This window comes from Danio aesculapii, chromosome 20 (genome assembly GCF_903798145.1).
Source record: "Danio aesculapii chromosome 20, fDanAes4.1, whole genome shotgun sequence".
NCBI lineage: Eukaryota > Metazoa > Chordata > Actinopteri > Cypriniformes > Danionidae > Danio > Danio aesculapii.
This window is the reverse complement of record NC_079454.1, coordinates 26,855,792-26,883,314: the sequence shown is the minus strand read 5'-3', so window position 1 is coordinate 26,883,314 and position 27,523 is coordinate 26,855,792. Positions and strand designations below refer to the sequence as shown.

General features: G+C 35.0%; 3 protein-coding genes across 4 annotated transcripts in view; 1 reads left to right on the top strand and 2 right to left on the bottom strand.

Moving 5' to 3' along the window:
* Positions 1–700: 700 nt before the first annotated feature.
* Positions 701–6,508, bottom strand: slc35f6 (solute carrier family 35 member F6). The gene is made up of 6 exons (XM_056481182.1): positions 6,314–6,508; positions 4,580–4,652; positions 4,189–4,360; positions 3,624–3,839; positions 3,360–3,470; positions 701–2,060 (listed from the first exon to the last, which is right to left on the bottom strand). Exons 1-6 carry the CDS (start codon positions 6,388–6,390, stop codon positions 1,582–1,584), a joined length of 1,128 nt encoding a protein of 375 aa, XP_056337157.1. The 5' UTR covers positions 6,391–6,508; the 3' UTR covers positions 701–1,581.
* A 2,971-nt stretch (positions 6,509–9,479) lies between these two features.
* The window catches only part of mideasa (mitotic deacetylase associated SANT domain protein a), an 18,076-nt gene continuing 32 nt past the window's right edge, over positions 9,480–27,523 (top strand). The window contains exons 1-13 of the mRNA XM_056480874.1: positions 9,480–9,927; positions 11,602–13,151; positions 14,820–15,044; positions 16,369–16,681; positions 18,541–18,607; positions 18,695–18,825; positions 18,927–19,030; positions 19,560–19,635; positions 20,254–20,342; positions 20,833–20,955; positions 24,216–24,329; positions 24,449–24,666; positions 26,586–27,523. The exon at positions 26,586–27,523 is cut by the window's right edge and continues 32 nt beyond it. Of these exons, the coding sequence (XP_056336849.1) occupies positions 11,808–13,151; positions 14,820–15,044; positions 16,369–16,681; positions 18,541–18,607; positions 18,695–18,825; positions 18,927–19,030; positions 19,560–19,635; positions 20,254–20,342; positions 20,833–20,955; positions 24,216–24,329; positions 24,449–24,666; positions 26,586–26,820 (3,039 nt within the window). The 5' untranslated portion in view covers positions 9,480–9,927; positions 11,602–11,807 and the 3' untranslated portion in view covers positions 26,821–27,523. The remainder of the gene's footprint in view (positions 9,928–11,601; positions 13,152–14,819; positions 15,045–16,368; positions 16,682–18,540; positions 18,608–18,694; positions 18,826–18,926; positions 19,031–19,559; positions 19,636–20,253; positions 20,343–20,832; positions 20,956–24,215; positions 24,330–24,448; positions 24,667–26,585) is intronic.
* Positions 27,496–27,523, bottom strand: part of zgc:153896 (uncharacterized protein LOC569930 homolog) — a 7,724-nt gene continuing 7,696 nt past the window's right edge. For both annotated transcript variants that reach the window (XM_056480876.1, XM_056480875.1), the window contains one exon: positions 27,496–27,523. This exon is cut by the window's right edge and continues 242 nt beyond it. The gene's annotated coding sequence lies outside the window, so the exon portion shown is untranslated.

Sequence of the window (27,523 nt, the reverse complement as noted above, 5' to 3'; positions counted from 1 at the left end):
AACAATCCCAAAGGATTTATTCATTTAATGATAATGATAGCGTCCAATTACAAATATTTAGTTGATCCAAACTAATATAAACGAAAAGAGATATTTATTATTAACGAATATTAATAAATGCTGTAACAAACGTAATACTGATTGTTGGTTAACACATTAAAAGCTGGAACTTCATGGTAATGTTTTTATTATTATTATTTGTACTGATTGTCACTGTGATATGATTCTTACTGGTATTATTTGTGCATATACAGCTATTGAAAAAAATTAATAGAGCTCTTGACAACTCTTGGTTTAAAAAAAAAGCAGGGTTATTTCATCGAACATTTGTACCAAGTTAAAACATTTTCATTGTGTCTAAAATTAATATAAAGTGCCAGAAAACATGGCACATTCTTATTTAATGTCAAAAATGTTCTAAATGACAATATTTTGATTTTAAATTAGGAGAAAATCTGTAATTTTCAGAACAAAACTGTGTTTGTGACATATCAGAACACAAATGTGTATAATAACGTGGGTATTACAAGGAGAATGAATAGCGAAGACATTACTGATGTCCCCTTTTATCACAAAAAGCTTATAATTGATTGTTTTTTCATAGTTTCCTGTAAGGGTTGGTTTTAGGGATATGATAGGGCGAAAGAAAATACAGTTTGTACAGTATAAAAACAAATGTCCCAACAATCCACAAAAAAGGTGTGTGCAACTATGTGTTTTATTCAAACACATAACTATAAATCATAATTTTCCACAGAAACTGAGAATGGTCTCTTAATGTACACTGTATATGAAAGGTTTAAGGTTAAAATACAACCATATCATTAACTTGGTCATTTATATTTATGTGGCATTACAGCTTATATAGCTTTGAATGAACCCAGGCATAAACGATAAGCTGGTTACACATATATCATGTGACAAACACTTTGAATGTAAATTGAAGTCATTGAGATCTGTTCTCTTGCTGTTCATTTCATTTACCACAAACAAATGCATCCACAGCATACAAATGTTTCCTTTAACGATGTAAGGAACTTGCATGTTTGCAGAGGAAAGATTTATCAAATGAAACAGATGTCAGTTCAGTAAAAACTACACAGTTCTGTGATTCAGCTACCTTGCGTTTTGATATTAACTGGCATTTCTTCATATTTTCAAAAATACATGGACTAACAGAAGACTTTCTTGATGATACCCGTTTCACATGTAATTAAAAAATAATGTTTGAGAAACAGCGTGCTCCCAACAACAGCCCAATGTACATTTTAAAACCTATAAAAACACAGGAATAACAGCTTTCAAATATAGTTATTCTATCTGTTATTTGGCATCATAAATCAAGAAAAAAGGTTTTAATCCCTTTCTTAAAAGTGACAATTCACATAAAACTATTGTAAAATCGAAGCATCGCTGTCCCTTTCAATAACAACATGCCCACAAAAAAAGGCATCAGGCAGTAAGTAGTGATGTCTCCCAAGTGTTGATTCAAACACTTAAAAAAATGCTAAAATCTGATTCTCACTTAAAATGGAAATAACTGTTAAAACTAAGAAATTGCATTGAGTGCAAAGTCTATTATTAGTTCTCCTCATTGGCCTTTTCTCCACCCAGCAGTCTCTCTCTCTCTGGGACGTTTCCTTCTTCTGTTATCTGCTCTCTAGCAAAGCAGGGCATTTTGGCCATCAAAGGCTTGTGGAGTCCATTGTACACTGCTGTACCCAAGAGCAAAATAATAAAGCCTAGAATCTGTAGGCCTTGGAATTTCTCCCAACCCAGTGCTAAACTCACGACCCAGATGACCAGTGTACGTAGACTGTCCAGCACCATGCGAGTGGTGGCGCTGATCTCTTTGGTCACGCTGATGCCGGCGAAGTTAAAGAAGGCGATGCTCACGGTGTTGCCCAGAAGTGCCAGCAAAATGAGAGGTTTGTGGCCAATCTGACAGAAGGCGTCAAGGGCGTCTTCAAGGACCTGACGAGGGTTATCTGCAAAACTGCCCACGTGGATGAAGAACATCGGGATCAGGAGGAGAGAGAGGATGACAAACCCAAAAAAACCTATAAAGAAGAGATGGAGAGAGACTTTGGGCTTATGATGCACTTAAAACCAAACCTTACATTATACCACACACAAACATCACATTGTGATATGTTCAGGAGGCATAAACAAATAATATGAGAGAGAGAGAGAGAGAGAGAGAGAGAGAGAGACTGTGGGATAGAGATCAGTCAATGGATGATAGATGTTGATTGATTGAGTGATTGCTACATTTAAATATGGAAAATAGGCTGATTATAGTTTTTTATCAGTAACAAACACACATTTAAATGATTTTTTTCCTGATATCATTATAACTTAATGACTCTTGAACTTAAATTATATTTTAATGTTGTATTGTCGACTATCTTAATCAAAGGGTGGCTAAGATGAAAGTTCCCAAAATAGGGTCTAGCAACACCTATCAATCAACATTGTTTCTTTTATTAATCTATACTTCATTTGATATATCATTTGATATATTGCTGATGTGATATTGTTAACAGTTTTCCTTTTCCTGTTAAAATGTATTAAAGTGAAATGACAGTAAAGACATTTCTAGCTACTATTTAAAATTTTCTATTACTGAATAATCCTTAAAATAATGCATCACAATTTCCACAAAAATATCAAGCAGCTCAATTGTTTTCAACACTGATAATAAGAACTGTTTTTTTTTTATCTTGGAATGATTGTGAAGACTGGAGTAACAATGCTAAAAATAAAGCTTCGCCATTACTGTAATAAATGAAATAATAAAATAAATGAAATTTGAAAGGTATTTTAAATGTAGTAATATTTAGCACCATTTTTACTTTTGATCAAGTTAATGCAGCCCCGATGAGCTTCTTCTATTTTTTATTTTATTGAATTTCTAATTTATATGTATTGTAACTTATTATAAATTATTATTAAGTAGCACCAATCAAGCTCTGAAGATAAAACCAGGAGGTCTGCTTTTCCATTTTCCTTTAGGTTTTTATTTTTTATTTTTTAATATATCATCTTTAACCCTGGTAAAGTAACTTGGTGATTCTTTAAACTTTTTGCTCCACAATGTTAATTACACACATCCATACTTAAAACATACATTACTATTAAAACACATAGATTTCTGATCATTTGCTGCATAAGAATGCTTATGGTGTATGTACAGTTTGCAAAAAAACATATTGTTTACCTATTTTTCTAAATACCCTACAGAAGGATAAGAGTGAAACCATCTGCAATTCACTCATTCTTGTTTTCATGACTGAAGCTATCCATCTACTTTGATCAAATTAGTCATTGGCTTTATGTGAAAATGAAAAAAACTTTACCTTCAGTCCCAACAGCCTTGAGTGGATGCACATTATGCTTGTAAACAAACTTCTCCTCCAAGACCATCTGAACTGCAACTATAATCTGAGCCATGATGATCAAAAGGTCTCCTAGCAGACAAGATCAATAGGTAATCATTGCAACATTCCAAACAGATAAAGATGCAGAGTGTTATCAATTAGAAGAAAAACATCCTCATGTGAGAATTTGTGGACAAATTGCATCATTTTTTATGACTACATATTTTCAGCAACACCAGTTACCTGTGATAATTTCACTGAGTTTATGGGAGTCGTCACCATGGCCGCTTACAAAGTCAGCCAGTCCAACCACCACCAGACCAAGGATGGTGATTAGTATCCCAAACCACTGGCTAGGTTTCAGCCGGCGTCCTAAAAACGCTACAGACAGGAGGCCAGTGAAGATGATCACAGCTCCTCGCAACATCTGGAAACTGGAAGCGCTGGTCATGTTAAGTGCTAGAGACAGACAAAAAGACAGGAATGAAAGCTTCTTAAAAATACAAAGCACAGACCTACATTTGTCTGTAAAACACAAAAGAAGATATTTTTAAAAATGTTGGAAAGCATTGACCTCCAAAGTATTATAGATGTCAATGTACATCACTTTCCAGCATTCTTCAAAATATCTTATTTGTGTTCGACAGAACCCTATGAGTGAAAGTATTTCTACTAATTCTTTAACCCAATCTAAGAATAAGAATGGATGCTTTAGCTATTATACAAGAAATCTGTAGCTTTCAAGTAGATCATTTCACCTCAGATTGACTGAAAACGACTGAAATGATCTTTCAAGTTGGACACTCACCAACATACATGATGGATGTTCCCAACATGTCACAAAGAGCAGGAGGGAGGAAAACTAGTGGGTTAAAACTTTCGCCTGGATCCATAGAAGGCTCGGATCGGCGCCGGTCGTGACATAGGAGAATGTAGAACACCACCAGGCAGGACAGCTCTCCCAAAAACATGCCCACAGCCTGGAAGGGAATGAAGTTGTTTACTGTTAGTGTGCTTAAGTGAAAAAGGATATAGAATGAAAAAAAGTGATACGAGGAGACAGAAACGATCTCAAAAACAGTTCTCAGTTCTCACTAACACGTAACACTTTCAGTTCTACATTTCCTCAGAACTAAGTTTGCAGAGAGGAAGCTTGATGCGAATGGTGTGTTGTATGCTGGTGGGATGACTTTCATTACCTGCACAAACGGGTGAGAGAAGTCATGATCTGGGCTGCCATGACAGCCAGGTGCAGAGAACATATCAGCCCATCTAGAAGATAAAAAGATACGCTGATGATCAAATTCATCTTAACATGACTTCATATGTAGTAACATGCTTTAACTATGAATCGTTTAAATTGATGAGAACATTAAATCAACAAAAGCTTAAAGGGGTAGTTCACCCAAACATTTTAACTTGCTCATCCTTAAGAGGTTTTTAAACCCTTTTTTTCTACTGAACACAAAATATTATACTATAAAGAATGTGGGGAAACTGGACTTCTATAAAAATAAATGTAAAATACTGTGGAAGTCAATAGCCAGTTTTCAACATTCTAAGAAATATCTTCTTTTTAATTCAACAAAGAAAGAAACTCAAACAGGTTTGGATTAAGAAGAGGCTGAGGATGAGAAATTTTCATTTATTTGTGTACTACCCCTTCAAATTTGGTCAGTTTAATCAATTTATCTAACAATGATAGATAAGGGTTGTGTCTGAGAAACCTATAATAATTTGATTACAAAAATAATGTTCAATTCTGATTTTTTTGTTACAATAAACATTTACACACTCTGAAACTGCAACATTAAAAGGAACTTCAATCCAGGCAGGACTTTAAATATTTTAAATGTTTTAACCTCTTCATCTTATTAAGCAATCATGTGTCTTCAGATGACTTTGATTTAACAGCTCATGGATATTTTTTTAACTCTCTATGAAAGCCTCAGAATTCTGGGTGAATATACTTTTAACTGAGAGAAGAGGAATCTCTCAGAATTTATTAAAAATATCTCCATCTACAAACTTCATATGGGTTTGGAATGATATTAAACAGTTTTGCTGAATTTTTAGAGTAAACTAAATCTTTAGAAATATAACTAGTCTTACAGGGGATAGTCACCGTAAGATTAATAAGTAACAAACTTGCACTGCTCTCAATTTTTACAACCATGCATGACTGACATAAAGCCTGAAGATAAAAAAGATTTTTAGATTTAACAGTTTGGTTTAATAGATTTTACTAGATACATTAAGAAACATAAAGAACAGTGATTAGGACACTGTAAAAATCAAGAGTATACTTAAGTGTGAGGTCACAGACACATCAACAGCTTTTCAGCAGATATGGGATAACATGTGGTATCCGATATCTTCTGCCTAGAAACGTTAAGCTTCTGTTTAGACACAAAGCTGTATCAAGTTACAAGACTTTGGCAGTATCTTCTTGAGTCACTGTACAACCCAATTCTACTTGTAAGACATATAATGCTGTGATGGCACTATTGACTAATAGTCACAAGTGATTTCAGACTGTCAGAATTGCTGATTTTGCAGCCTCAACATGTCACGACACGTCTGATCAACTGCACGTGAGTCTAATAATCTTGTCCTCAAATTTTAGTCATGCTGTTTAAAGACTAAAAGTAAAGTCAAGGGGGATGATGTTTAATCTAATTTGTGCTTAAGTTACATTAAATGTCAGGTTTTGAACCTACTCTTCCAGATGTTACAAAATCATTAACAAATTATCACAAAATAAAAGGACCTCATGTGCGGCTTAATAAACAACGTGAAAACAAAATAATTTCAGCTATTTGTTAAAGAGAAATGTTTGGTTAATAAAAGTAAGCAAAAAAGATAAACAAGAATACCATACGGTATGGAATCCTATGTAAACAAACAGCATCTGGCGCGTGCGCGTTACTTACTTTGCGGAGAGAGTGTTTAGAGAGCCTGTCGTGAGCATCAGACCGGCGAGAAAGAGGTGATATTTTGTCCACTTCATCGTGAGTGTGGGACTGATTGGCCGCGAGCATCAGACACTCAAGATATCTTGAGATGTGGCTTTCTTGCTGATGGCTACAGCTATCTAAACAGGTCGTTCCCCCTGTATGCAAATCACATGACGGTGATCATGTGACACACCAGCTGACGCCTCATTTCCGTAGAAGAATGAGAAGGCGAGCATTTAGTGAACAACACAGATATTTAGGAATAATGATGATGTTTTTGTTGCCTGACATGGATAAATAAATAAATAAATAAATAAATAAATAAATAAATAACAGTTTAGTTTACAGTAAAGCAGGAAATTTAACTAGAAAACTTTATTTGATGAAGGAAACATTTTATTTGATGTACTTCACTTCAGTGACTAATTTCTTTTGAACCTGTTGATCAAAACAAAAACATTCAGATTCATTCACTGATAAGGTGGCAACAAGCGTCTTGTAGTCGCATGGCATGAAATAAAGATTTAAGGGATAATGAATGAAATAAACAAATATATAGACCATCCAACTTTAGAGACTTAGTGTCTTTAGTAGACTATTATAAGATTTTAGCTGCTAATGTGAGGAAAAAATATACAGGCAAAACAAATGTAATAAAGTGGCTCGATGTTGCACTATATCAATGGAGGACTCATGTTGTATCATTTATTAACTCTTTTAACACATTTAAAACTTATTATGGATGCTGCTATCTATATAACAATGCTGTAAACAAAGTTTGCATTTTCAAATGTGTCAATTGACATCAGGAAGCTCACACTCCAGACGATGCAGTAAACACACACCCTAATCTGACATGGAAGACATAAGTAAACATGGCTGTTTTTACAGTTTTTGACATACAAAACTGGTTTTGGAGCTTCATTGGATTACAGTTGAACCACTGAAGACACATTAAATGTTTTTAATGTTTTTGGTTCCTTTTCTGGACTTTGAACATCTCAGTCTGTGGAGGATGAGAGAGCTGTTGAATTTCATCTAAAAGGTCTTAATTTGTGTTCTGAAGATGAACATAGGTCTGAGGGGATTGACATGAGTAATTAGGCTTATAATAACAGAATTTTATTTTTAGATTAACTCACTATTTTTTAAGGAATATGTAAAGGTAGTAATGTTATAGATAATGTTCAGTGTTCGCTTTTTTTTTTGCACACACTGATCATTTAATTTAATAAGAAAGGCCTCAACATATCATTGGGAGCCACTCAGGCTATTAGGGTTGTTTTGCCTTTGTGTTGTTTTACTCTCGAAGTGCCAGTAGCCACTGACTAGTATTTTATGAATCACAAAGGACCACTGTTAAAGCATAAAACCTTCTTTAAGCTCTAATAAAAAAAAAGAAAAAGAAAAAAAAAATTGGATGAATTTTGGATGAATTGTCTAATTAAAGAACACACCCTTTTTTACATCTGCCAATTTAAAAAAACTATTATAAAAAATGTATTCATCGGTATCAATAGCCTAGTGGTTAAGTGTGCCGACATATAGCACCAAGGTGCTCATTGCAACCCAAGTTCGATTTCCGGCTTGAGGTCCTATGCCGATCCTTCCCCTTTTTTTTGCTCCCAATCATTTCCTGTCTGTCCTTCACTGTCCTATCAGATTACATGTAAAAAAAAAAAACTAAAAAAAATTATATATTTTAAAAAAATTTGTTTTCAGTTTTTTTAAACTAGCACTTATTTTTATGTTACTATTATTTGATAATCGTACTTATTTATTAGCTAGTACTTCTTATTCTAATAGTGACTACAGCTTAATTATCTTTGTTAAAAAATGTATAAATGTTTTGATGAATAAATGTGTGTCATGGATGTCAACCTCAACCTTCTTTATACTTTCTTTCTGTCCTTTTTTGGGGGGATTTGTCTATTGTTAAGGGACATTCTATCAGAACCGTACATTTTCACTTAGAAAAAATGTGACAGGGCCTGACTTAAGCTTGTCGTCCTCAAAAAATCATACAACAACAATCATAAAATCATACAATTCTGCGATAAAACGCATCCCTGATCATGGTCAGCTTCTCCTCCATCAAATGATGTCACTTCCGAGTCATAGCCTTAAATATGTATTGTACACATTTTATATTAAATGTAATGTAAATGTGACATGACTGACAGAAACAAGGGGACAATTGTAAATTTATTTGTATTTTATATTTGTAGGATTTATTTATAGTTTCATGTTTTTAATTAATTGATGTAAATGATAACAACTTAAATCAAATTAAATCACTTTTATTGTCACATCAGCAGCAGCACGTGTACTATAATGAGTGAAAAGCTCTGTCAAAATACAGACAGTGCAAAATACAACAGCGCAAAATACAACAGCATACTCCCAAAAAAACAAAACAATATACAATTAGCAATGTTGACAGTAATACGTAGAAGACAATAAATATGCAAAAGACAATAAATGCGTTAAGAAAAACACACACTACACATGTAGGCACAGATAGACAAGTACCCAGTCAAGAAAAACATGTACACATAGTCTAATTGTTGGTGAAAAATTATTGTAGACAATATTGTTTTAAGTAAGGATTGTGCAGTGCATGCTACATCTTGATGGTATGCAATGAGGGGTATAGAAAGAGCTTGTGTGAGGTGTGTTAAGTATTCATCAGCCTGATATTGCTATTTCTGAATTTTAATTTATTTTTTCTAAATAACAGTTAAAATAGCATAAAACTATTAAAGCTGAAGGTCACTCGGACTGATGACAAGGACAGGGTTTGTACATTTATAAAATGTTTTTGGTAAAGAACAAAAATCTGAGAACCAAATGAATGACATATTTCTTTACAGAATAACTCACAAAACAGTTTGAGAAATGTTTGGGATTAAATACTTTTGTTTCACTGTATTTATGTTTTTATTTTACTTATCAGCCTGCATCCTTTCACATCCCACAATATACCACAAAGCCAGTAAAAATGAAAGTGATACTGTTATAAAAAGGCCTATTTCTGTTGCTCTCCCAAACTCAATACTGTATATGACACATACCATTCCAGCAGTGCGCTAGAAGTTCCTTCCGTCCAATCACAGTGTACGCCTTCTGTCGCCTCGCCTTCAATCCGAAACTCTCTGATTGGCTGCGTCGGTGCGAACTGTTTTGTTGATAAATAACTTTGATGGATTGATTATTTTTCAAGAGGATCCTCGAACTCTACACATCCTGCAAACAATATCGGTAACGTTACGCTGAAGCTACAGAATGTAAACAGGAAAACTGGTTTGGTGACTACAGCTGAGTTACTCGGATACAAAAAGTTGTAACATTTGTCAGCCTGCATGTAAAACAGGCCTCTCGCTGCATTATAATGACACGTTATTCTGGCGTATTAAATGTGCGTAACGTTACTTCGGTCTAGGCGTTTACGACGGGCTGCATTGTGCGTAGTGTGTATGTGGTCATGCACGCTGCTGTTGACTTTGCCCAGGGCTGGAGCTGTTTTGTAAGGTGCTGTCAGCCGAACTTGAAAAGTAAGGAAGAGGACGTCAATAACACATTGCAACAATGTAAGTACGATGTAAGTCTTCTGTGTTCATACGCGACTGAATCCGTTCAGTAAGCTAAAGGCGCAAAGTGCACAGAGAATAAAAAGTGCACACTTTGTCGTTTTACAGGGAAGAAAACAGGGTGGTTTGGTTTGCTGTACAACATTGCGTTTACGTTTATTTTGTTGTTAAAATGGTTTTATCGTATCTTCTGTGTTGGGAGGGGTCATAAGTGGGTTGAAAAGTAGTTCTGCTTGTTCTCTCTCTCCTGTATTCTCTCTCCATCTCTCTCTCCCTTTCCCTCTTCACTTCCTGTAATTCTTGTTGTCTTGCAATGCACTTTTCATGCCCCTCCCGTGCTGTGTGCAATTGTGTTTGTCAGGTTTCCTGGTTTTAGACCACTGTGTTCCTTTCCACGTTGAAGTCTTTGCTGAATATTCATTCATTAATAGAAAGCACAAAGAAACGTCCTGTCAGTTTTTGACAGGTTATGGCCTGTTTTGTAATGTGTGATTTAAAGTTTACTTGATAACTCACTTTATTTGTGTTTCTTTAGATTGATTAATTGTTGATTTGGGGTTCATCAATGACCTGTGTGCAAAATAAGAACGTTCAATATAGAGAAACTATATTCAAAATATTTATTTATTTTTGTATTTCAAGTAAAAATTTATATAAAATGTTTAATTGGACTCCAAAATAACAATGTGTTGCGAAAAATAATAAAATTTTTCGTAGATGCTGAATATATGTGTGTCAATCCTTAACAGAGACGTTGATTTGGCAGTTTTACGAATAATAATTACAAAAATTTGTGGCAAATTGTTTTTATAAAATAAATGTATACAAATTTTGTGCTTTCGATGTTAGCCTAACCGAAATTTGGGAAATACTCTGTAATATATGTTTTTTTATATTTATTTTTGGCTTTTTTGCCTTTCATAGATAGGACAGTAATGAGACGGGAAGCAAAGTTGGAAAGAGAGAGGGGGATAGGGTTGGGAAATGTCCTCGAGCCAGGATTCGAACTCGGGACACCCTGAAGTGCTACTGCACCATGTGTCGGTGCGCTAACTACTAGGCTTTAGAGCCGACATACTCTGTAATTTTTACCCTCAAAAATGATCTCAATTAATTTTGATTAAAAAAACACTAACATATGCATCTGTATGGAAACATGTTGATGAAAAGAATATTAGACAGGAGGAAAATATATAGTCTTAGCCATGCCAAAGCTTTTTACATATTGCTGTCATATGATTGGCTAATTAGTTTGCATTTATATTTTCTGTTTTGCATTGTTTTGATTTTCTTTTTAAGTTTTGTCTTACCATGAGAAGCCTTTGATTTGCCTGTGAGGAATTTTTTGTCCCAAAAAAAAGCAGTTTCTTGTGGGGAAGCAAATATATTGCATGTAAGTGCAAAAACGTTAAAATATATTTTGAATGTCACCTTGTCCCTTATACTATTATAATTGCTTGCATGCTTCATGGAAGATACATGTGCAAGTTATTGTATTTATGAATCTTTAATGTATTTTAAAATAAACATATTTAGACAAGAAAAAAAAACATGTTATGTGCTACTTGGATTTTTTATTTATTTTTTGTTTATATTGTGTATATTGCAGACAGAATTTGACTCCTATTGTTACTGTTTTCAAAGTCTAACTTTTTGTGTTTCTCATGTTTTTAGATCATTTCCCGAGACTGAGGAATGACTGAGGTTTCAAATATTTACTCCACCTTTAAAGTGCATTTTAGAAGCAAGAGAGGAGGTGGGGCTCCTGTACCCTATTTAAACCTGCATGTGTAAAACATTATCAGCAGCCTTGTTCAGACCAAACCAGACTTACTGAATGCCCCAGGATTTTGCTCATCTCGTAGTTTCACACAATTGCCATGAGTCTTTCTCCACACCAGAGAGGAACCATAAACAGTATTAGCAAACAGAATGTTGAAGCCATTAGTGAAACAACGCAGCATTCAGGGGATCTCTTCTACAACGTGGGAGCTCCATCTCTGGAGCAAACTCACAGCAGTCCAGAGGGTCTGGTGGATTCTAGCCCTGAAGTCCAGGGCGTTTTCAAAACTGATAAAGGATATCAGGTCCGGGGGCATTTTCAGCAGTCAGGACCGGTGAAATGGGTACATCAGGACCCAGTGCAGACGTCAAGTTGGTTTCAAGGTCTCCCGAACATGAATAAATGGTCACAGAACTTTGGGTCTTCTCTTGGTGTTATGGATGACCCAAGGGCCTTTAATAAAAGTCACGAGATGGAAGCTATGAAAGAGAAGCTTTCACCAAGTTCTTCGCAGTCCTACACAGAGACCTCCCAAGTTCCTGGTGCGGACTGGGACCATCACACCATGGCAGCCATGCATCATGCTCAGTTCCAGGCTGTTCAGCAAGGTCACCGACCTGCAGATATCCAATATCAGCCACAAGTCATGCATCATGAAATGCCCGACTCTACTTTGCAACCCTTCCAGTTGGCATTTGGACCTACGAAGCAACAACAAGCACCTGGTTTCCAACAAGTTTTCCAAGGCAACAGTGCACCTTTAAATATGAATTACCATGAAAAGCCAAAATCACAACAACAGCAACTATTGCAGATGCAGCAGCAGCAGTTGCAGCACCAGCGCCAGATGCAACAGATGCAACAAATGCGGCAATTGCAGCAGCAGCAGCAGCAGCACCAACAGCATCAAATACAGCAACAACGACTGCATCAATTGCAACAATACCAGCGCCAGAAAATGCAGCAACAGATGCACCAGCAACTACAGCAACAGGCACAAGGGTTTCAACACCTAGAGTCTGTAGAAAAGCAGCGAGTTAAACCAGATATTGAGTCACAGGATCCTGTCAACACTCAGGTGAAGACAGACTCGAGCCAGACTCAGCACACTGTCCCTCAGTCACAACACCCTGTTTCTCAAGGGTCAAATTTCCAGGAATCTTGCAATCCTGCAGAAGCCAGTCCCGATGCCCAGGACGACCAAAGAAAACGTCAGATTTTTCCTCGCCGCTCTCGCCGACTCTCCAAAGATGGAGTCTCCCCTCAAAGCAGCCAGACCCCCAAAGACAAGGTTTCTGCCCAGAATGGAGGAGATGACGGAGTCCAAGCACCTACAGTGGGGGTCATCCAGAGCACTCAGAGAAGACGGAGGGCCTCAAAGGAGATCAACCTTGAGACTCTTGCTCAGAAAGCCTCAGAGATGGAATTTTTGCCAGCAAAGGTGAGCCCTTTTCATTTTGAAATCCATTTTGAAACCTCTTTTACTAAAAGAGAGATACGTCTTTATTTAACCTGTTGGAATTTTTGGGTGGTTGGAAATGTGTAGTTAAATCGATTTTCGTTTACAGTTCCTGTTACACAGACATGAACAAATGCAATAGCAAAAACATTGATTGTTTTCAGAAAGTTATTTTTTTCTTTTGAGCACACTCCATTCCTCTAATTGGTTGGTAAGATATTTAGGATGTTTTCTGTGCTCAACAAGGCAGCGTTTTGAAAAAAAATTTTGGTGTATTTTTTATTGTTTTGCATTGTAATGTGTTAAAATCTATATTGAATGACAATAAAGACTGACAAAAATTTCTCCAGTTTCCACTGTCGCATGATCATTCAGAAATCATGAAGAAACAAGATCAAGAACCATTCATTTTCTTTTCAGCTTAGTCCCTTTATTAATCTGGGGGTCGCCACAGTGGATGAACCGCCAACTTATCCAGCAGATGTTTTATGTAGTGGATGCTCTTCCAGCTGCAACCCATCACTGGGAAACACCCATACACTCTAATTCACACACATACACTACGGACAATTTAGCTTACCCGATTCACCTGTAGCGCATGTCTTTGGACTTGTAGGGGAAACAGAAGCACCTGGAGAAAACCCACTCGAAGACGGGGAGAACATGCAAACTCCACACAGAAATGCCAAGTAATCCAGCCAAGATTTGAACACAGTGACCTTCTTGCTGTAAAGCGACAGTGCTACCCACTGCGCCACCGCTCTGCCAAGATCAAGAAACATTTCTTAATATTATGATCTACAGTATATTCAAAACAGTCATGGTGCTTGGTGGAACCATGATACATTTTATGGGATTCTGTGATGAATAGGAAGTTCAAAAGAACAATGTTTATTTAAAAAAGCATTTTATAACATTATAAAGTGACGCTTACCTTCACAAAACCAAATATCAAACTGTCAACATACATTAGAACAGTATTGTATTTCAGAAATATGTGTAATTTCACTGAGATTTTTTTGCAGCTCATGGTTTCCTAGAATACCTTTGCTGTTTTAAACCAGCTTATGAACTGGCTCTTTCAAAACCTAAAACTTTCCACTGTTGCCTCTAGCAAGAAGCTGAAGCTGGGCGAAACATCATGTCACTGGCTTTATAGCTAATCAAACTATAAACATTACAATGCAAACTCAGCTCACAGTAATGTTTGCTAATGGCCTTCCTTTGTGACATATAGTGTTCTGTGCAGAGTTTATTTAGATATTGTATATTGTAAAGCAGTGTAGTGAGCGGCTGCATGTCTGCACACCTTCACATTCCACATTCTCAGAAAACCCATTCAGCTGAATTAGGGAGGGGCTGATTCACCAAGTCCTGCTTGCTGATCCAAGTTCATGGTATGAATGAATACTTCAGAAGATTTATTTTAAACTTTACATATTTCATATTACAGTGTAGAGACAACTCTATTTATTTAAGATGGCTGTTTTAAGAAAATACATTTATATTTTGTCTGTAATATTTTACAGGCCAATTAAACTATCCCTGTGACTCACCTAACTGCTGCAGATTGCTTCTCAGGCTATTGTTTGTTTCTTTTCTGCACTTATATATTAATCTGTATTTTATGTCCTTATTTCCTCTTAATAGCGAGAAGATGTTAACTCGGGTAGACCAGCTGGTATGGTGCCTCTAGTCATCCCAGTCTCTGTTCCAGTTCGGAGAGGTCAAACCCAAATGGAAGTGCCAGGCAGCTGGGCACAGCTAGATAATGTTCGGCATACCTCAGGAAGTTCCCAGGCTGATCGCAAACCCTCAGTTATTGTTGCACGCCGGCACTCATTGAAGAATTCAGCATCTGAGAACTTAATCCAGGTACAGGTTAATAGCATTGTTTCCAAGTGCGCTTATAAAAACCATCTTGTGTTTTCAGTAAGTCGCTTGTAGATTTGTGCAATTGCGTGTTATGTTTATTTAGGCTTATCTCCAGAAAACAGTTGCCTATTTGAGCTTGTTAGTGGTTTGGCAGCTCACTGAAATTATGCTGTTATTCATGCCAAAGCTACATGTGTTGATGTAATACTGAACCCACAATCTGACAGTTGATTTTTGAAGCAATTTCATTCAGCATCTTTAAGTAGGCTCCAATGAAATTTGTCCCCCATTTAATTTCCATCGCCTAAATTCTGCTTGGTTACATTTAATTTTAGTAATAAAAACCTTGTGTTATGAATTACAATCATAAAAGGTAAATTATGTATACAATTTACAACTATAGAATGTTGGAGCTTAATAAATGCATTGTTAGGAATGCACTGAAATGCATTTTCCACCTTAAATTCAGTGGTTTTATTTAATGTATAATTAAAACAGTTGAAAATTTATGTCATTATTCCTTATTAGTTTTTTATTATATGATGACATGCTCTTTTTGTTGTTAAATGGTGCAAATATCAGTACATTAGCTATGTTTCCATCCAAAGATGCGAATTAATTGTATGCGGAAGACTGAAATATTGCATATAAGACGTGTGAATAAAGCAGCGTTTCCATCCAAGTAGTCAAAGAGAACATAATCGTCACTGCCTCATGAACTGCACCAATTATCAAAAGTAAAAATGGAATTTGCTGCAGTAGAAGATACTGTGTGAATTTTTCCTTTATTTAATAAATTACTTGCACCTCAGAGGAGTAATTAATAATATAAAAACACTAATACTGAAATACTTAAGGATGACCAAAACAACATTTTAGATGTTTTACAGTGTGCTCAGCCTGCTGGTTTGTCCATTCACACAGATTTTTATTATCACATGATCTCTTATAACAAAATCACATGACTTTTTAATGCGCATACTGGAATTTGTTCGGCTAAAGTGTTTCCATCGTAGTTTATGCACATCTTTTCTTATCGAATAAAATGTTTATTCTACTCGGTTATGTGCATCTTGGTGTTTCCATCAACCTTTTTTTTTCACATTTCCAAACTGCGCATAAAAATAGGTGGAAACATTGTTAGTTAGTCAAGTAAATCATGTTGAATGATTTATTTAAATTCCCTCCTCCCAAAAACTTCAGAAAGAGAAACTTCTTTAAATGCATATGCCTTTTCATAGCTTATATTTTACTGCATTTCAGCATTTGTATTTTCAAAATAGATGTTCATATATTTGTTTTTTCCTTTTTGCATTGGATTCAGGGTAAAGGGCAAGATGACAAATCAAAGCGTCGTCCGAGACCTGAGCCTCTGGTCATTCCTCAACCATGCACTTTCATCGCCCCTTCTATCTACTCTAGCATCAGCGCCTACCAGAGTAACCTGCGTTCTCCATTGCGTCTGCCGGACCCTGCCAGCATGATCCCGCCATACACTCCTCCGCCCATTCTATCACCTGTGCGTGAAGGATCGGGCCTGTACTTCTCTACTGTCCTCTCTTCTATGGCAGCAGGCAGTCAAGTCCTGCCACCACCACCCACACCCCGCAGCACCTCGCGAAGCCTTCTGCGCTCAAGTGTGTTCCTCTTTTTTATAAGTAGTAATAATACACAGCAAGCTTCAAACATTAACATTTACTAATGCAACAGTGTGCAGAAATGCACTGTTCATGTTAGTAGCTAATATTAAACAGTTTTTAATGATAAAAATATATTTGCAAATAAAAATAATAGATATAAATAAAAATGATTCATTATTAGCTCATATCACTTCAATAATATGATTGTAAACTGTGGCATTTTATCTTAACTCTTTATTTGTGTTTATTAATATTTATTTATTGGTCACTTAGAAACATTAATTGGGTATTTATGAACTATCAATTAACTATATTCTTACAGCATTTATTAGTCAATTTACAATTTAAATACATTTCATGTTAGAACTTTTGGTAACACTGGTCCATTTAGTTAATGTTAATGTATTTACTAACATGAACAAACAATTAGTTATACATTAATTATGTCATATTTGTTTAGTTAATGTTATTTAAGTTAAATAAACATTAGTTCATGTTAATTCACATTGCAATAACTAATGTTAACAAGCACAACATTGGATTTTAATCATGCATTAGTTAACGTTAAACTATGATTAATAATTGCTTTAGAGATTATTCATACTTAGTTGATGTTAGTAAATACATTAACTTTTTTTTTCTTTTTTTTAAAAAAGATTTATTTTTGGCCTTTATTAAGCAGATAGGACAGTTTTACAGACAGGAAGCGAAGTGGGAGAGGGGTTAGGGACGGGAAATGTCCACGAGCCGGGATTCGAACTTGGGACGCCCTGAAGTGCTATTGCACCATATGTCAGTGCGCTAACCACTAGGCTATTGCACTGACAGTAAATACATTAACAAATGGGCCATTTTTCTAAAGTGCTTCTATATTTTCTCTTACTTTTTTTGCTATGGTAAAAACAGTGGTAAAAAGTATATTTACAAATACATATAAATGTAATTATACAAGTATTACTCCTCATCAGGTAATGTTGAATGTAACATGTTGTGCTATACTTAATAACAGATGGCTTAGAAAAAGAAGAACATGAATTAGTTATACTATCTTAACCAGTCACAATGTTAGTTTACAATATAAACACATTTTCAACTTTACCCAGATAAAATAAAACTTTGCTTTGTTTAATAGTTTAAGGTGCATTAAACCTTTAATGTTTTGAGATTTGTGAAAATGCGTATTTTTCCATAGACCTCCCTAACACACAAAATTTCTGCTTTCTTTGATATTATATAAGATAAATTTGGTTTTAATAGTGACCCAGTGGCAAACAGTAGTATAGTCAGAATTACATTCCAGTGTAGTTATTTTTAATTATTATCGATTGAACTACAGGTCATAATTATGCCTGTTAACAAATATTAATTAATTAATACCTCTAAAAATATCAAGATGTGCGAGCAGCATGTATACTGATCTGGTCATATGACATTCATACTATTTAATCAAAACAATCATTTTCTTGTCCAAACCCAAAAGCAAAAGCACTTCCAGAAATAAGAAAAAGACACAGTCGGTCTATATGTGTTAGCAATATTAAAAAGACAATTATTTTGTTTTGACCCCAGTGTCGAACTAAGTCCTAAAACACACGGGAGCCAATCAGCAGTAAGGGGCGTGTCTATTAATCAAAGTAGAAATATCAAAAAGGTTGATCTTGTTTGGGATATGGGCGTGTTTGTTTTGGCACCATTTAATTGTCATTATATAATGAACTAAGAATATTTACCCTTATTGTTAAGTGTTTATTATCATTATTAGCTATTAGTTTATGTATAGTGCAAACTAATGTAAACTGATAACTTTCACTTCTTATTCTTGATCTCTATCTGTCTCTTTATTTCTTATTTTTCAGGCAGTTCTGACATCACCCCTCCTGCTCCTCCAGTGATTGGAGAAGCAACTCCTGTCAGCCTTGAACCGTGAGCGTTTATTAAATTAAAATTAAGGTATTCATCTCAATCACTCTCCACTTTTCTAATAGATACATCCTCTTTTACACAATTCAGGCACATAAACATTGGCTCAAAGTACCAAGCAGAGATTCCTGAACTCTTGGATCGTTCATTGGCCTTAATGGACCAGCATAAAGCCATTTTAGTTTGGCTCCCTGAGTCTACTGCCTCCCAAGACACAAGAGGTAACTTGACTTTTGACTGCATTGATATATCTGATATGCCACATATAACGCTGATATATTCACATTCTTTAATTCCATTGTTTTGTTTTTTGTTTTTGCAGTTGATAATCTGATGAACCTGGTCTGTTCCAGTGTAATGTATGGAGGAGGAACAAACCCAGAGCTCGCACTGCACTGCCTGCATGAGTGCAGAGGTGATGTTATGGTGAGAAAGCACACTGACACCCGAATAATGTTCAACAACATCTTTCAAGACAAATGTGTTTGTGATCTATTCTGCTTTGTGTCTAATGCAATGGAATTTGTTAAATTTAAAGGACTTTCATTAATGTTTAAAAGTTTCGGGTCTATAAATATTTTGAAATGCTGTTGAAAGATATCGTTTATCCTTAATATGGCTACAGTACATTTATCTATTAAAATCAAGTCCAGTAAAGCAGTTTAAATGTGAAATGTTATTACAATTTATAATAATTCTGTTAATCTTTTATAACGTCTTCAATGTCACATGATACTTCAGAAATGATTCTAATATGATTATTTGTAGCTCTTTTACAATTTATGAAGCATTTATTTAATTGTAATTTAAAGTTTCGATTTCTCCTTGCCATTTCCCCAATTTCAGCATTGTATCCCTGGTAATGTTAGTACAATTGATACTCATTGGGGCATATTATTTGATTCATATATATATATGATTTCTGGAGAAACAATCTTTTTTTTTTTTTCTGTAGAAAGCTTTGGAACTGATGATGCTGAAGAATCCCATCTTCTCCAGGAACCACCAACTAGCCAATTACCATTATGCAGGTAGAAAATAACAGAAGCAAACTATATAGCAGTGGGCAGTGGCAGTGTTCACATCAGAAACGCTAGTTTTTCACTTGGGATAGTTCACTCAGAAATGAAAATCTAATCAACCTCAAAAGTAAATTTTTTTCTGTTGAACACAAAATAAGTTATTTTGAAGACTGTTTGAAACCTTCAACAATTGACATCCATATTTGAGAAAACCTATAGTATGGAAGTCAATGGTTACAGGTTTTCAGCATTTTTCCTTTTTTTTTTTTTTTGTGTTAAACAGAATAAAGAAAGTCAAACAGGTTTGTAGGAAGTGAAGGATGAGTAAGTGATGACAGAATTTGCAGTTCTGGGAGAACTATCTTTTCAAGCTTGAATAAATGACATTGCTGTGTCAGTAGGGTATTCATTGAATCAGCCATTCAAGAGATTTGATCATAACTGCTGATTCCTCATGTGATATAAGTTTTGAGTGAAAAGTTGGTTTAATTTCTCCATATTATACATGCTATTTTGGTTTTGTTTGGAATCGTGATCTTATGAAAAAATGTGATTCATGTTATAGTCCCTAATGAGTTTATTTGTAATACATTATGGTAGTGATTGATGTTCTTTAAATATTGACAGGTTCAGACTGCTGGAGTGCAGATGAAAAACGATACTTCAACAAGGGAATTTCTGCCTATACAAAAGATTTCTTCATGGTGCAAAAACTGGTATACACTTTTTTTTATGTTGTTCTGTCATTCATTCATTCATTCATTCATTCATTCATTCATTTTCTTTTCGGCTTAGTCCCTTTATTAATCTGGGGTCGCCACAGTGGAATGAACTGCCAACTTATCCAGCATATGTTTTACGCAGCAGATGCCTTTCCAGCTGCAACCCATCACTGGGAAACATCTATACACACTCATTCACACACATACACTACAGACAATTTAGCTTACACAATTCACCTATACCACATGTCTTTGGACTGTGGGGGAAACCGGAGGAAACCCACACCAACACGAGTAGAACATGCAAACTCCACACGGAAATGCCAACTGACCCAGCCAGGGCTTGAACCACTACCTTCTTGCTGTGAGGCGATTGTGCTACCCACTGCGCCACCATGCTGCGTTGTTCTTACATGACTCACATTAATCATGTTTTCCATTTTTAAAGATTGTGTGTTTGTTTTTGCATGTCTGTTTTTGGCAGGTGAGGACTAAAACTGTGGCTCAGTGTGTGGAGTTCTACTACACCTATAAGAAACAGGCGAGGGTTACTCGTAATGGGACATGTACATATGGACCTACAGATCCAGAAGAAAGCATCTCTGTGGTAAAGGCTATTACTTGTTACGGTTTATACTTTTATAAAATTTGTTTTTAGGCCGGTTTACACAGACAGACACCTTTTTAATCCTGTTCAACACACACACACACAACCAAAATAACTCTTCACAAACATTTTGAACAAAACTAAAGTGAACAGCTAGCATGTCTGTGTTTTACAGTATAATACACTATTCCTGAGTCATTCTGTTTTCAGATCTTACTAGAAAATTACAGCATGTAAGAACAAGCTAGTATTAAATCTGTTTAATTACAAACCATTTTTATTGGCAATAAGTACAATTACATAGCCAAAATACATATTTAGTTAATATAGTGCATATTTGTGAAATTGTGGTAAGTGGTGTATTTCCTTGATAAAGTTACTCTTATAAGTTTAAGGTTTTTTTTATTGTTGGCTTGTTTTTTTATTTGCTTATTTTCAGTGGTGTAAAGTAACAAATTACAAATACTCAAATTACTGTAATTGAGTAGTCTTTCTCAGAAATTGTAATTTACTTAGTAGTTTTCAAAATGTGTACATTTAATTTCCCTTGATTACATTTTTAGTGCAGTATCAGTACTTTTACTCCACTACTTTCCTTCAACCAGCAGTCGCTACTTTATTTTTTCTTGTCTATGGGGATTAGAAAAATCTCTCCTTTTCATTCCTGTCCAGTCAAATCGCACATAGAAGGTAAATCACATCATAATGAACTACCTCAAGACATGGGCGATTTTAAAAATGCAGCAAGAAGTTTGGAAGAATTAAAAGCGTCCAAGAAGATGTCCAAAATCTTTACACACATTGACCAAGAGACTGTTTAGATGCATGTCACTGATGAAAAGATGACGAATGTTTACTGTATAATGACCAAAATAACCTTAAACACCCAGCAGGCACAGGACGTTCACATGACGTCAAATTGATGTTATACCCCTACGTCATGGGGGCATTGCAATTTTAATTGGAAATGAAAATTGGAAACCCAACGTCAGACTGATCCCAATGTCCAATCTAAAATCAACCAAATATCAACATCTAATAATGTTACAGCTTGACATTGTGTCGACGTTATCACTATGACATCTATCAGACGTTGGATTTTGGTTGCCATACCTGATGAATAAATATCAGTATTTGACGTCAATATGACGTTGGTTTAAGATGTTGGCTTGACTTTGGATTTTGGTCACTTTCTAACGCAACCTAAAGTCAATCAAATACCAACGTCATTTGACTTTGTTATTAAACATCAAAATAACATTGTTCTTAGACACTGGATAGACTTGAATTTTGGTCAGCTGACATCACCTAAATCTAACCTAGTATTAACGTCTTATGATGTGAGCCTGTTGAGCAATAACTAAATGCACAACAGAATGTTACGTTTACACACATCTACAAATTACATGTAAATCATCAGCTTTTCACAGCGTAATACTTACTACTCTTGAGTACTCATACTTTGAGTAATATTTACACCAGATACTTTTACTCTACGTGCACTACATTTTTAGGCAAGTAATGGTACTTTTACTGGAGTAGGATTTTGCAGTACTCTTTCCATCACTGCTTATTTTTCTAGCAATATCTGACAACCTTAAATACCAGATTTTCTGTTTTCGTGCACCATGTGTACTATAGAGAGATTCACTATTATAAACATTAATAACAACTAGGTGTTCGGTTTAAGTTGATAGACATGTCCTTTTTTTCGAAGTGAAGAGAATAAATGTAACTTACTGGTGATAACTGTACAGGGCTTATGTAACCGTAAAGGTCTATTTCAGACATTTTCCATTTTTTCCAAATTTTCTTTGTCATGGAATATCAGGGATTTGTGTTTGCTGCTTTATATATTAGCTTAGGTGTATCAAAATGTAATTGTCTATACCATATTTTTTATATCATGCCGTTTCATGCCTTTTATTATGCTTAGCCATTTTCAGCTCAATTTTATTAATCTCCAGTGCTTCAACCAACAGTCAAATGCAGTCACCATCAGACTGTACCTGTTAACTAAGGCTAACATGCAAGGATCATATTCAAATACATCTACTGTTAAAATGTAGATGACAGACAAGTACATGCTAAGTTTGTAAAACTACTATTAAGCTATCAAATATGGGAGAGGGAGCACTTCACAGCCATGCAACCAGTATATACAGCAGATAAAATAAGTGTTGAACAGGTCATGGTTTTTCCAGGTAAGTGCATTTCTAATAGAGTTGTTATCATAAAATTTAGCCAGATTTTGAAAAAATTCAAACATACAAATACAATAAAACCAAACAACAATGGAATGACATAAAGTGAAAGTACTGAACTATTGAAATGTATTTAATACAGAAGGCTTTTTAGGGTAATGACAAATTCAAGACGCCTCTTGTATATAGAATGGAGCCCTATGCATTGCTCAGGTGTAAATTTATTGGATTCAGATCAGGTGATTGGCTGGGCCATTCTAGCAGCTTCATTTTCTTTTCTGAAGCCAGGTTTGAGTTACCTTTGTTGTGTTTGGGATGATTGTCTTGCTGAAATGTCCATCCTGGTTTCATCTTCATTATTTGGAAATGTAGGTGTTAGACTGAAGCAGCTAATATTTGTTTACACTGATGAGGGGTAGGGTTACTTTTCTAACTACTGAGAGATTTCAGCTACTGTCAGGGCTTTCCATGCCTTTGTACAGCTCCCTTTCTTCATGTGTTCATTACTTCTTGGCCATTTCATTTTATTACACATTTTTTAAACTAATTAGTTTTGTTTTCTTGGTATGTATGGATTACTTTGGTTGTTATCAACATCTGGCAAAAATCTCGAGTCAACAGCACTTTCAAAAATATGATTTTTGAGAAAAATTGTGACATGCTCAGTACTTTTTTTGCTGTAAATATGTACATTATAGGTCATGGAAATCCAGCTTTTTAGTAAGGGAAAAGTCATGGAATTTGATACAAATAATGGATATCAAACATGCAAGATGCTAGAGCCTTGGTATGGCTACCACAGGGTGTACTCTAATTTTTGACAGTATTCACTCCCGTATTTAAATGTGTTTGTTCTCAGTGTGCACATGACCTTTGTCTGACTCATCATGACTAAAAGGCTGATAGCACATGTACAGTAGAATACAAAAGTGAGACAATACTTAAAGTGTATACAAACATAATCTGTGCAACATTGTGCATGAGTGCTAGTCATGCTTGCCTTTCATTATATATTTCATAAAATATCTTCAGCCTGTCCTTTTATATTCGATACAGATGAACGCAAGACAAGCAGATAAAGAAAATGACAGCAAACAACAGGAGGAAATGCAAGACAGTGTGGATGAAAGGCTACATGATGTGACCAAGACACTGCAGCACAATGACAATGTGAGGATTTTTAGTAAAAGTGCACACCAGTATGGTTGTCTTGGTTGGACTTGAAATAATAAACAGCTCATTTAAAATCTAAGGGAATAGCTCAGTTTGGTCTTTACTGTTTTGTCCAGGAGAGGGCAGACGTGGCTCAGGAGGACCAGAAGAAAAGCTCTGTGGCAGCAGAAGAGTCTTCTGGTCTGGTGGTAGTGGTTCAACCCACCTTTAAAACCCCTTCAACGGCACTTCCAAAGCCCCACTCTTACAACATCGGGAGGAAAACCAAGCCCTCAACTGTCAGCAAACCTCAGGGAGAACCAGAGGGGATTTTTCCTTGCAAGAAGTGTAGCAGGTTAGTCGGTTTGTGGATACTGGTAAATTGTCTGAAAAGATCTGCTCAATAATCACATGAGGCTTATCTCTTTTGATTTTGTTACAGTTACCACAAACGACCAGTAATTTTTTTTTTATTCCTAAGTAGATCTAATCTGTTTGTATTACATTGTACTGCATTTATCTTACTCTGTTATCTGAGTGTGAATTCTGCTGACTGTAGCATTTATCTGTAATCTGCAGTGGTTTCTTTCTGGATTTGAAATATGAATGCTGAAATATTACATCCAGTTTTTCTTTATTAATATCACAGTGAATGTATTACAATATTGCAGCATTTTAAATGCAATTTAATTATAATTTTTGCATATTTTACATACATTATTTCCCAATTATTAGTATTAACAATTTAATTAGTAATAATAATAATAATACATTCATTCATTTATTTTCTTTTCAGTTTAGTCCCTTTATCAATTCGGGGTCGCCACAGCGTAATGAACCGCCAACTTATCCATACGTTTTTATGCAGCAGATGCCCTTCCGGCCGCAACCCATCTCGGAAACATCCATCCACACACACTCATTCACACATACACTCATATACTACGGACAATTTAGCCTACCCAATTCACCTGTACCACATGTCTTTGGACTGTGGGGGAAACCGGAGCACCCAGAGGAAACCCACACGAACACAGGGAGAACATGCAAACTCCACACAGAAACACCAACTTAGTCAAGGCTCGAACCAGCAACGTTCTTGCTGGTAGGTGACAGCACTACCTTACTGCGCCACTGCGTCGCCCCAATAACATAGTTTTAGTATTGAGCATAAACTACAATTTAATTAATAGTTTTAGTTGTTATTTTAGTAATTTAGTTTTATTTTAGACTGTTACAACTGACTGAGTTAATATTAAATAGAATAATTCTGCTTCATTAATCATAATTCCCAAATATTTTGAAACTTATATAAGCATTTTCCTTCAAATTACTTTCAGTATTTGATTTTATAGTATGTTTCTTATGTATTATTTAAATTAATATTATTATAATTTCACTTCTAAATTTAATCGACATTAAATATAATACTTCAGCAATTATAATACCATACAATTTCAAAACACACTTTAGATTACATTTTATTATTTAGATTATTATTGTATTATTATATGTATTATTTCTTTTTGAAATATTTGCCAAATTATGTTTAACAGAAATGTTCACAGTATGTCTGATAATATTTTTTCCTCTGGAGAAAGTCTTATTTATTTTATTTCGGCTAGAATAAAAGCAGTTTTTAAATTTATTAAAAGCCATTTTAAGGTCAAAATTATTAGCCCCTTTAAGCTATATTTTTTCCGATAGTCTACAGAACAATCCATCGTTATACAATAACTTGCCTAATTACCCTAACCTGCCTAGTTAACCTAATTAACCTAGTTAAGCCTTTAAATGTCACTTTAAGCTGTATAGAAGTATCTTGAAAAAATATCTAGTAAAATATTATTTACTGTCATCATGGCAAAGATAAAATAAATCAGTTATTAGAAATGAGTTATTAAAACTATTATGATTAAAAATGTGATAAAATTGTCTCTCCATTAAACAGAAATTGGGGAAAAAATAAACGTGGGCTAATAATTCTGACCTCAACTGTTTATTTTATATATATATATATATATATATATATATATATATATATATATATATATATATATATATATATATAATATTATTATTATTATTTTTATTATTTATTTATTTTATTTATTTATTTATTTTTATCTATTTTTTTATAGATAGATAGATAGATAGATAGATAGATAGATAGATAGATAGATAGATAGATAGATAGATAGATGACTTTCAGTGAAATGTAAATTAATTTCTAACCTTGAATTTAATTTTATATCTATTTTGCATTCTATATAGGGTGTTCTATAAAGTGAAGAGCCGCAGTGCCCACATGAAAAGTCATGCAGAGCAGGAGAAGAAAGCAGCAGCTCAGCGCCAAAGAGAAGAAGAGGAGCAGGCAGCTAAAGCCAGACACGAAATGATACTGGTGGCGAGGAGGAAAGAAGCACAAGGCAGAGGTCAAGAGGAGAGCAGTGAAGCTGAGGACAGCTCAGCAGAGCCGGATGACGAGCGGGATGTGGACTGGCAATGAGTAACGGGTGACTCCTTTAATAGTCTTCTTTTGTACCAGTTGGTACCAAAAATGTGTGACTTGTGCATCTCAATTGAGGGCAGTTGAGATGTTTGAACCAATCTAAAATACCTTAGCCTTCTCATTTTTACCAAAATTTTATAAGAATTTGGTATATCCTTTGGTATATATTTTTTAAAAGTGCAAATATAATGGCAATTTAGCACCATTCATGATGAATGAGATTGAAACATGAAACGTTCAGCTTATTGTTGTGCTTTTCTAGACATGTACAGTCTTTTTGTTTTGATTTTGATCAAAGCACCTGAACAATTTTTGGATTGTTTATATTTTTTACATGTGTCAATGTAATATAGATAATATGCAATCAAAAACAAACTAAAATTCACTCCCAAACTTCCTATGGATAATCTCCTGCGCATGTGTATATAATGCATAAAAATATAAATGTTGACTTCTGTGTTATATATATTGATCCAATTGTGTGTGGTTTTTCCGTGCTCTAAACTTAAAGGAATGTATATTTATGTTTTGAATGCACTTAAAGGGGAGTGGAATATTAGGATTAAGGGATTTTTTTTAAATAAAAGCTCACATGTAAATATAATCTGACGTTTAGCAAATCACAACAAACATATTCAACATATTGATCACATTTTTTCACACTTGTTGACTCGTGAAGATGCTTGATATTTGCCATTTT

Bases quoted from the DNA above. Each gene is read 5' to 3' on its own strand.
- slc35f6 (XM_056481182.1), bottom strand. From the start codon at position 6,390: ATGAAGTGGACAAAATATCACCTCTTTCTCGCCGGTCTGATGCTCACG. The intron at 4,361-4,579 runs GTAATGAAAGTC...ATTCCCTTCCAG, and splicing joins TCTCTCACCCGTTTGTGCAG to GCTGTGGGCATGTTTTTGGG. The intron at 2,061-3,359 runs GTAAAGTTTTTT...TCTTCTTTATAG, and splicing joins CAAGGCTGTTGGGACTGAAG to GTTTTTTTGGGTTTGTCATC.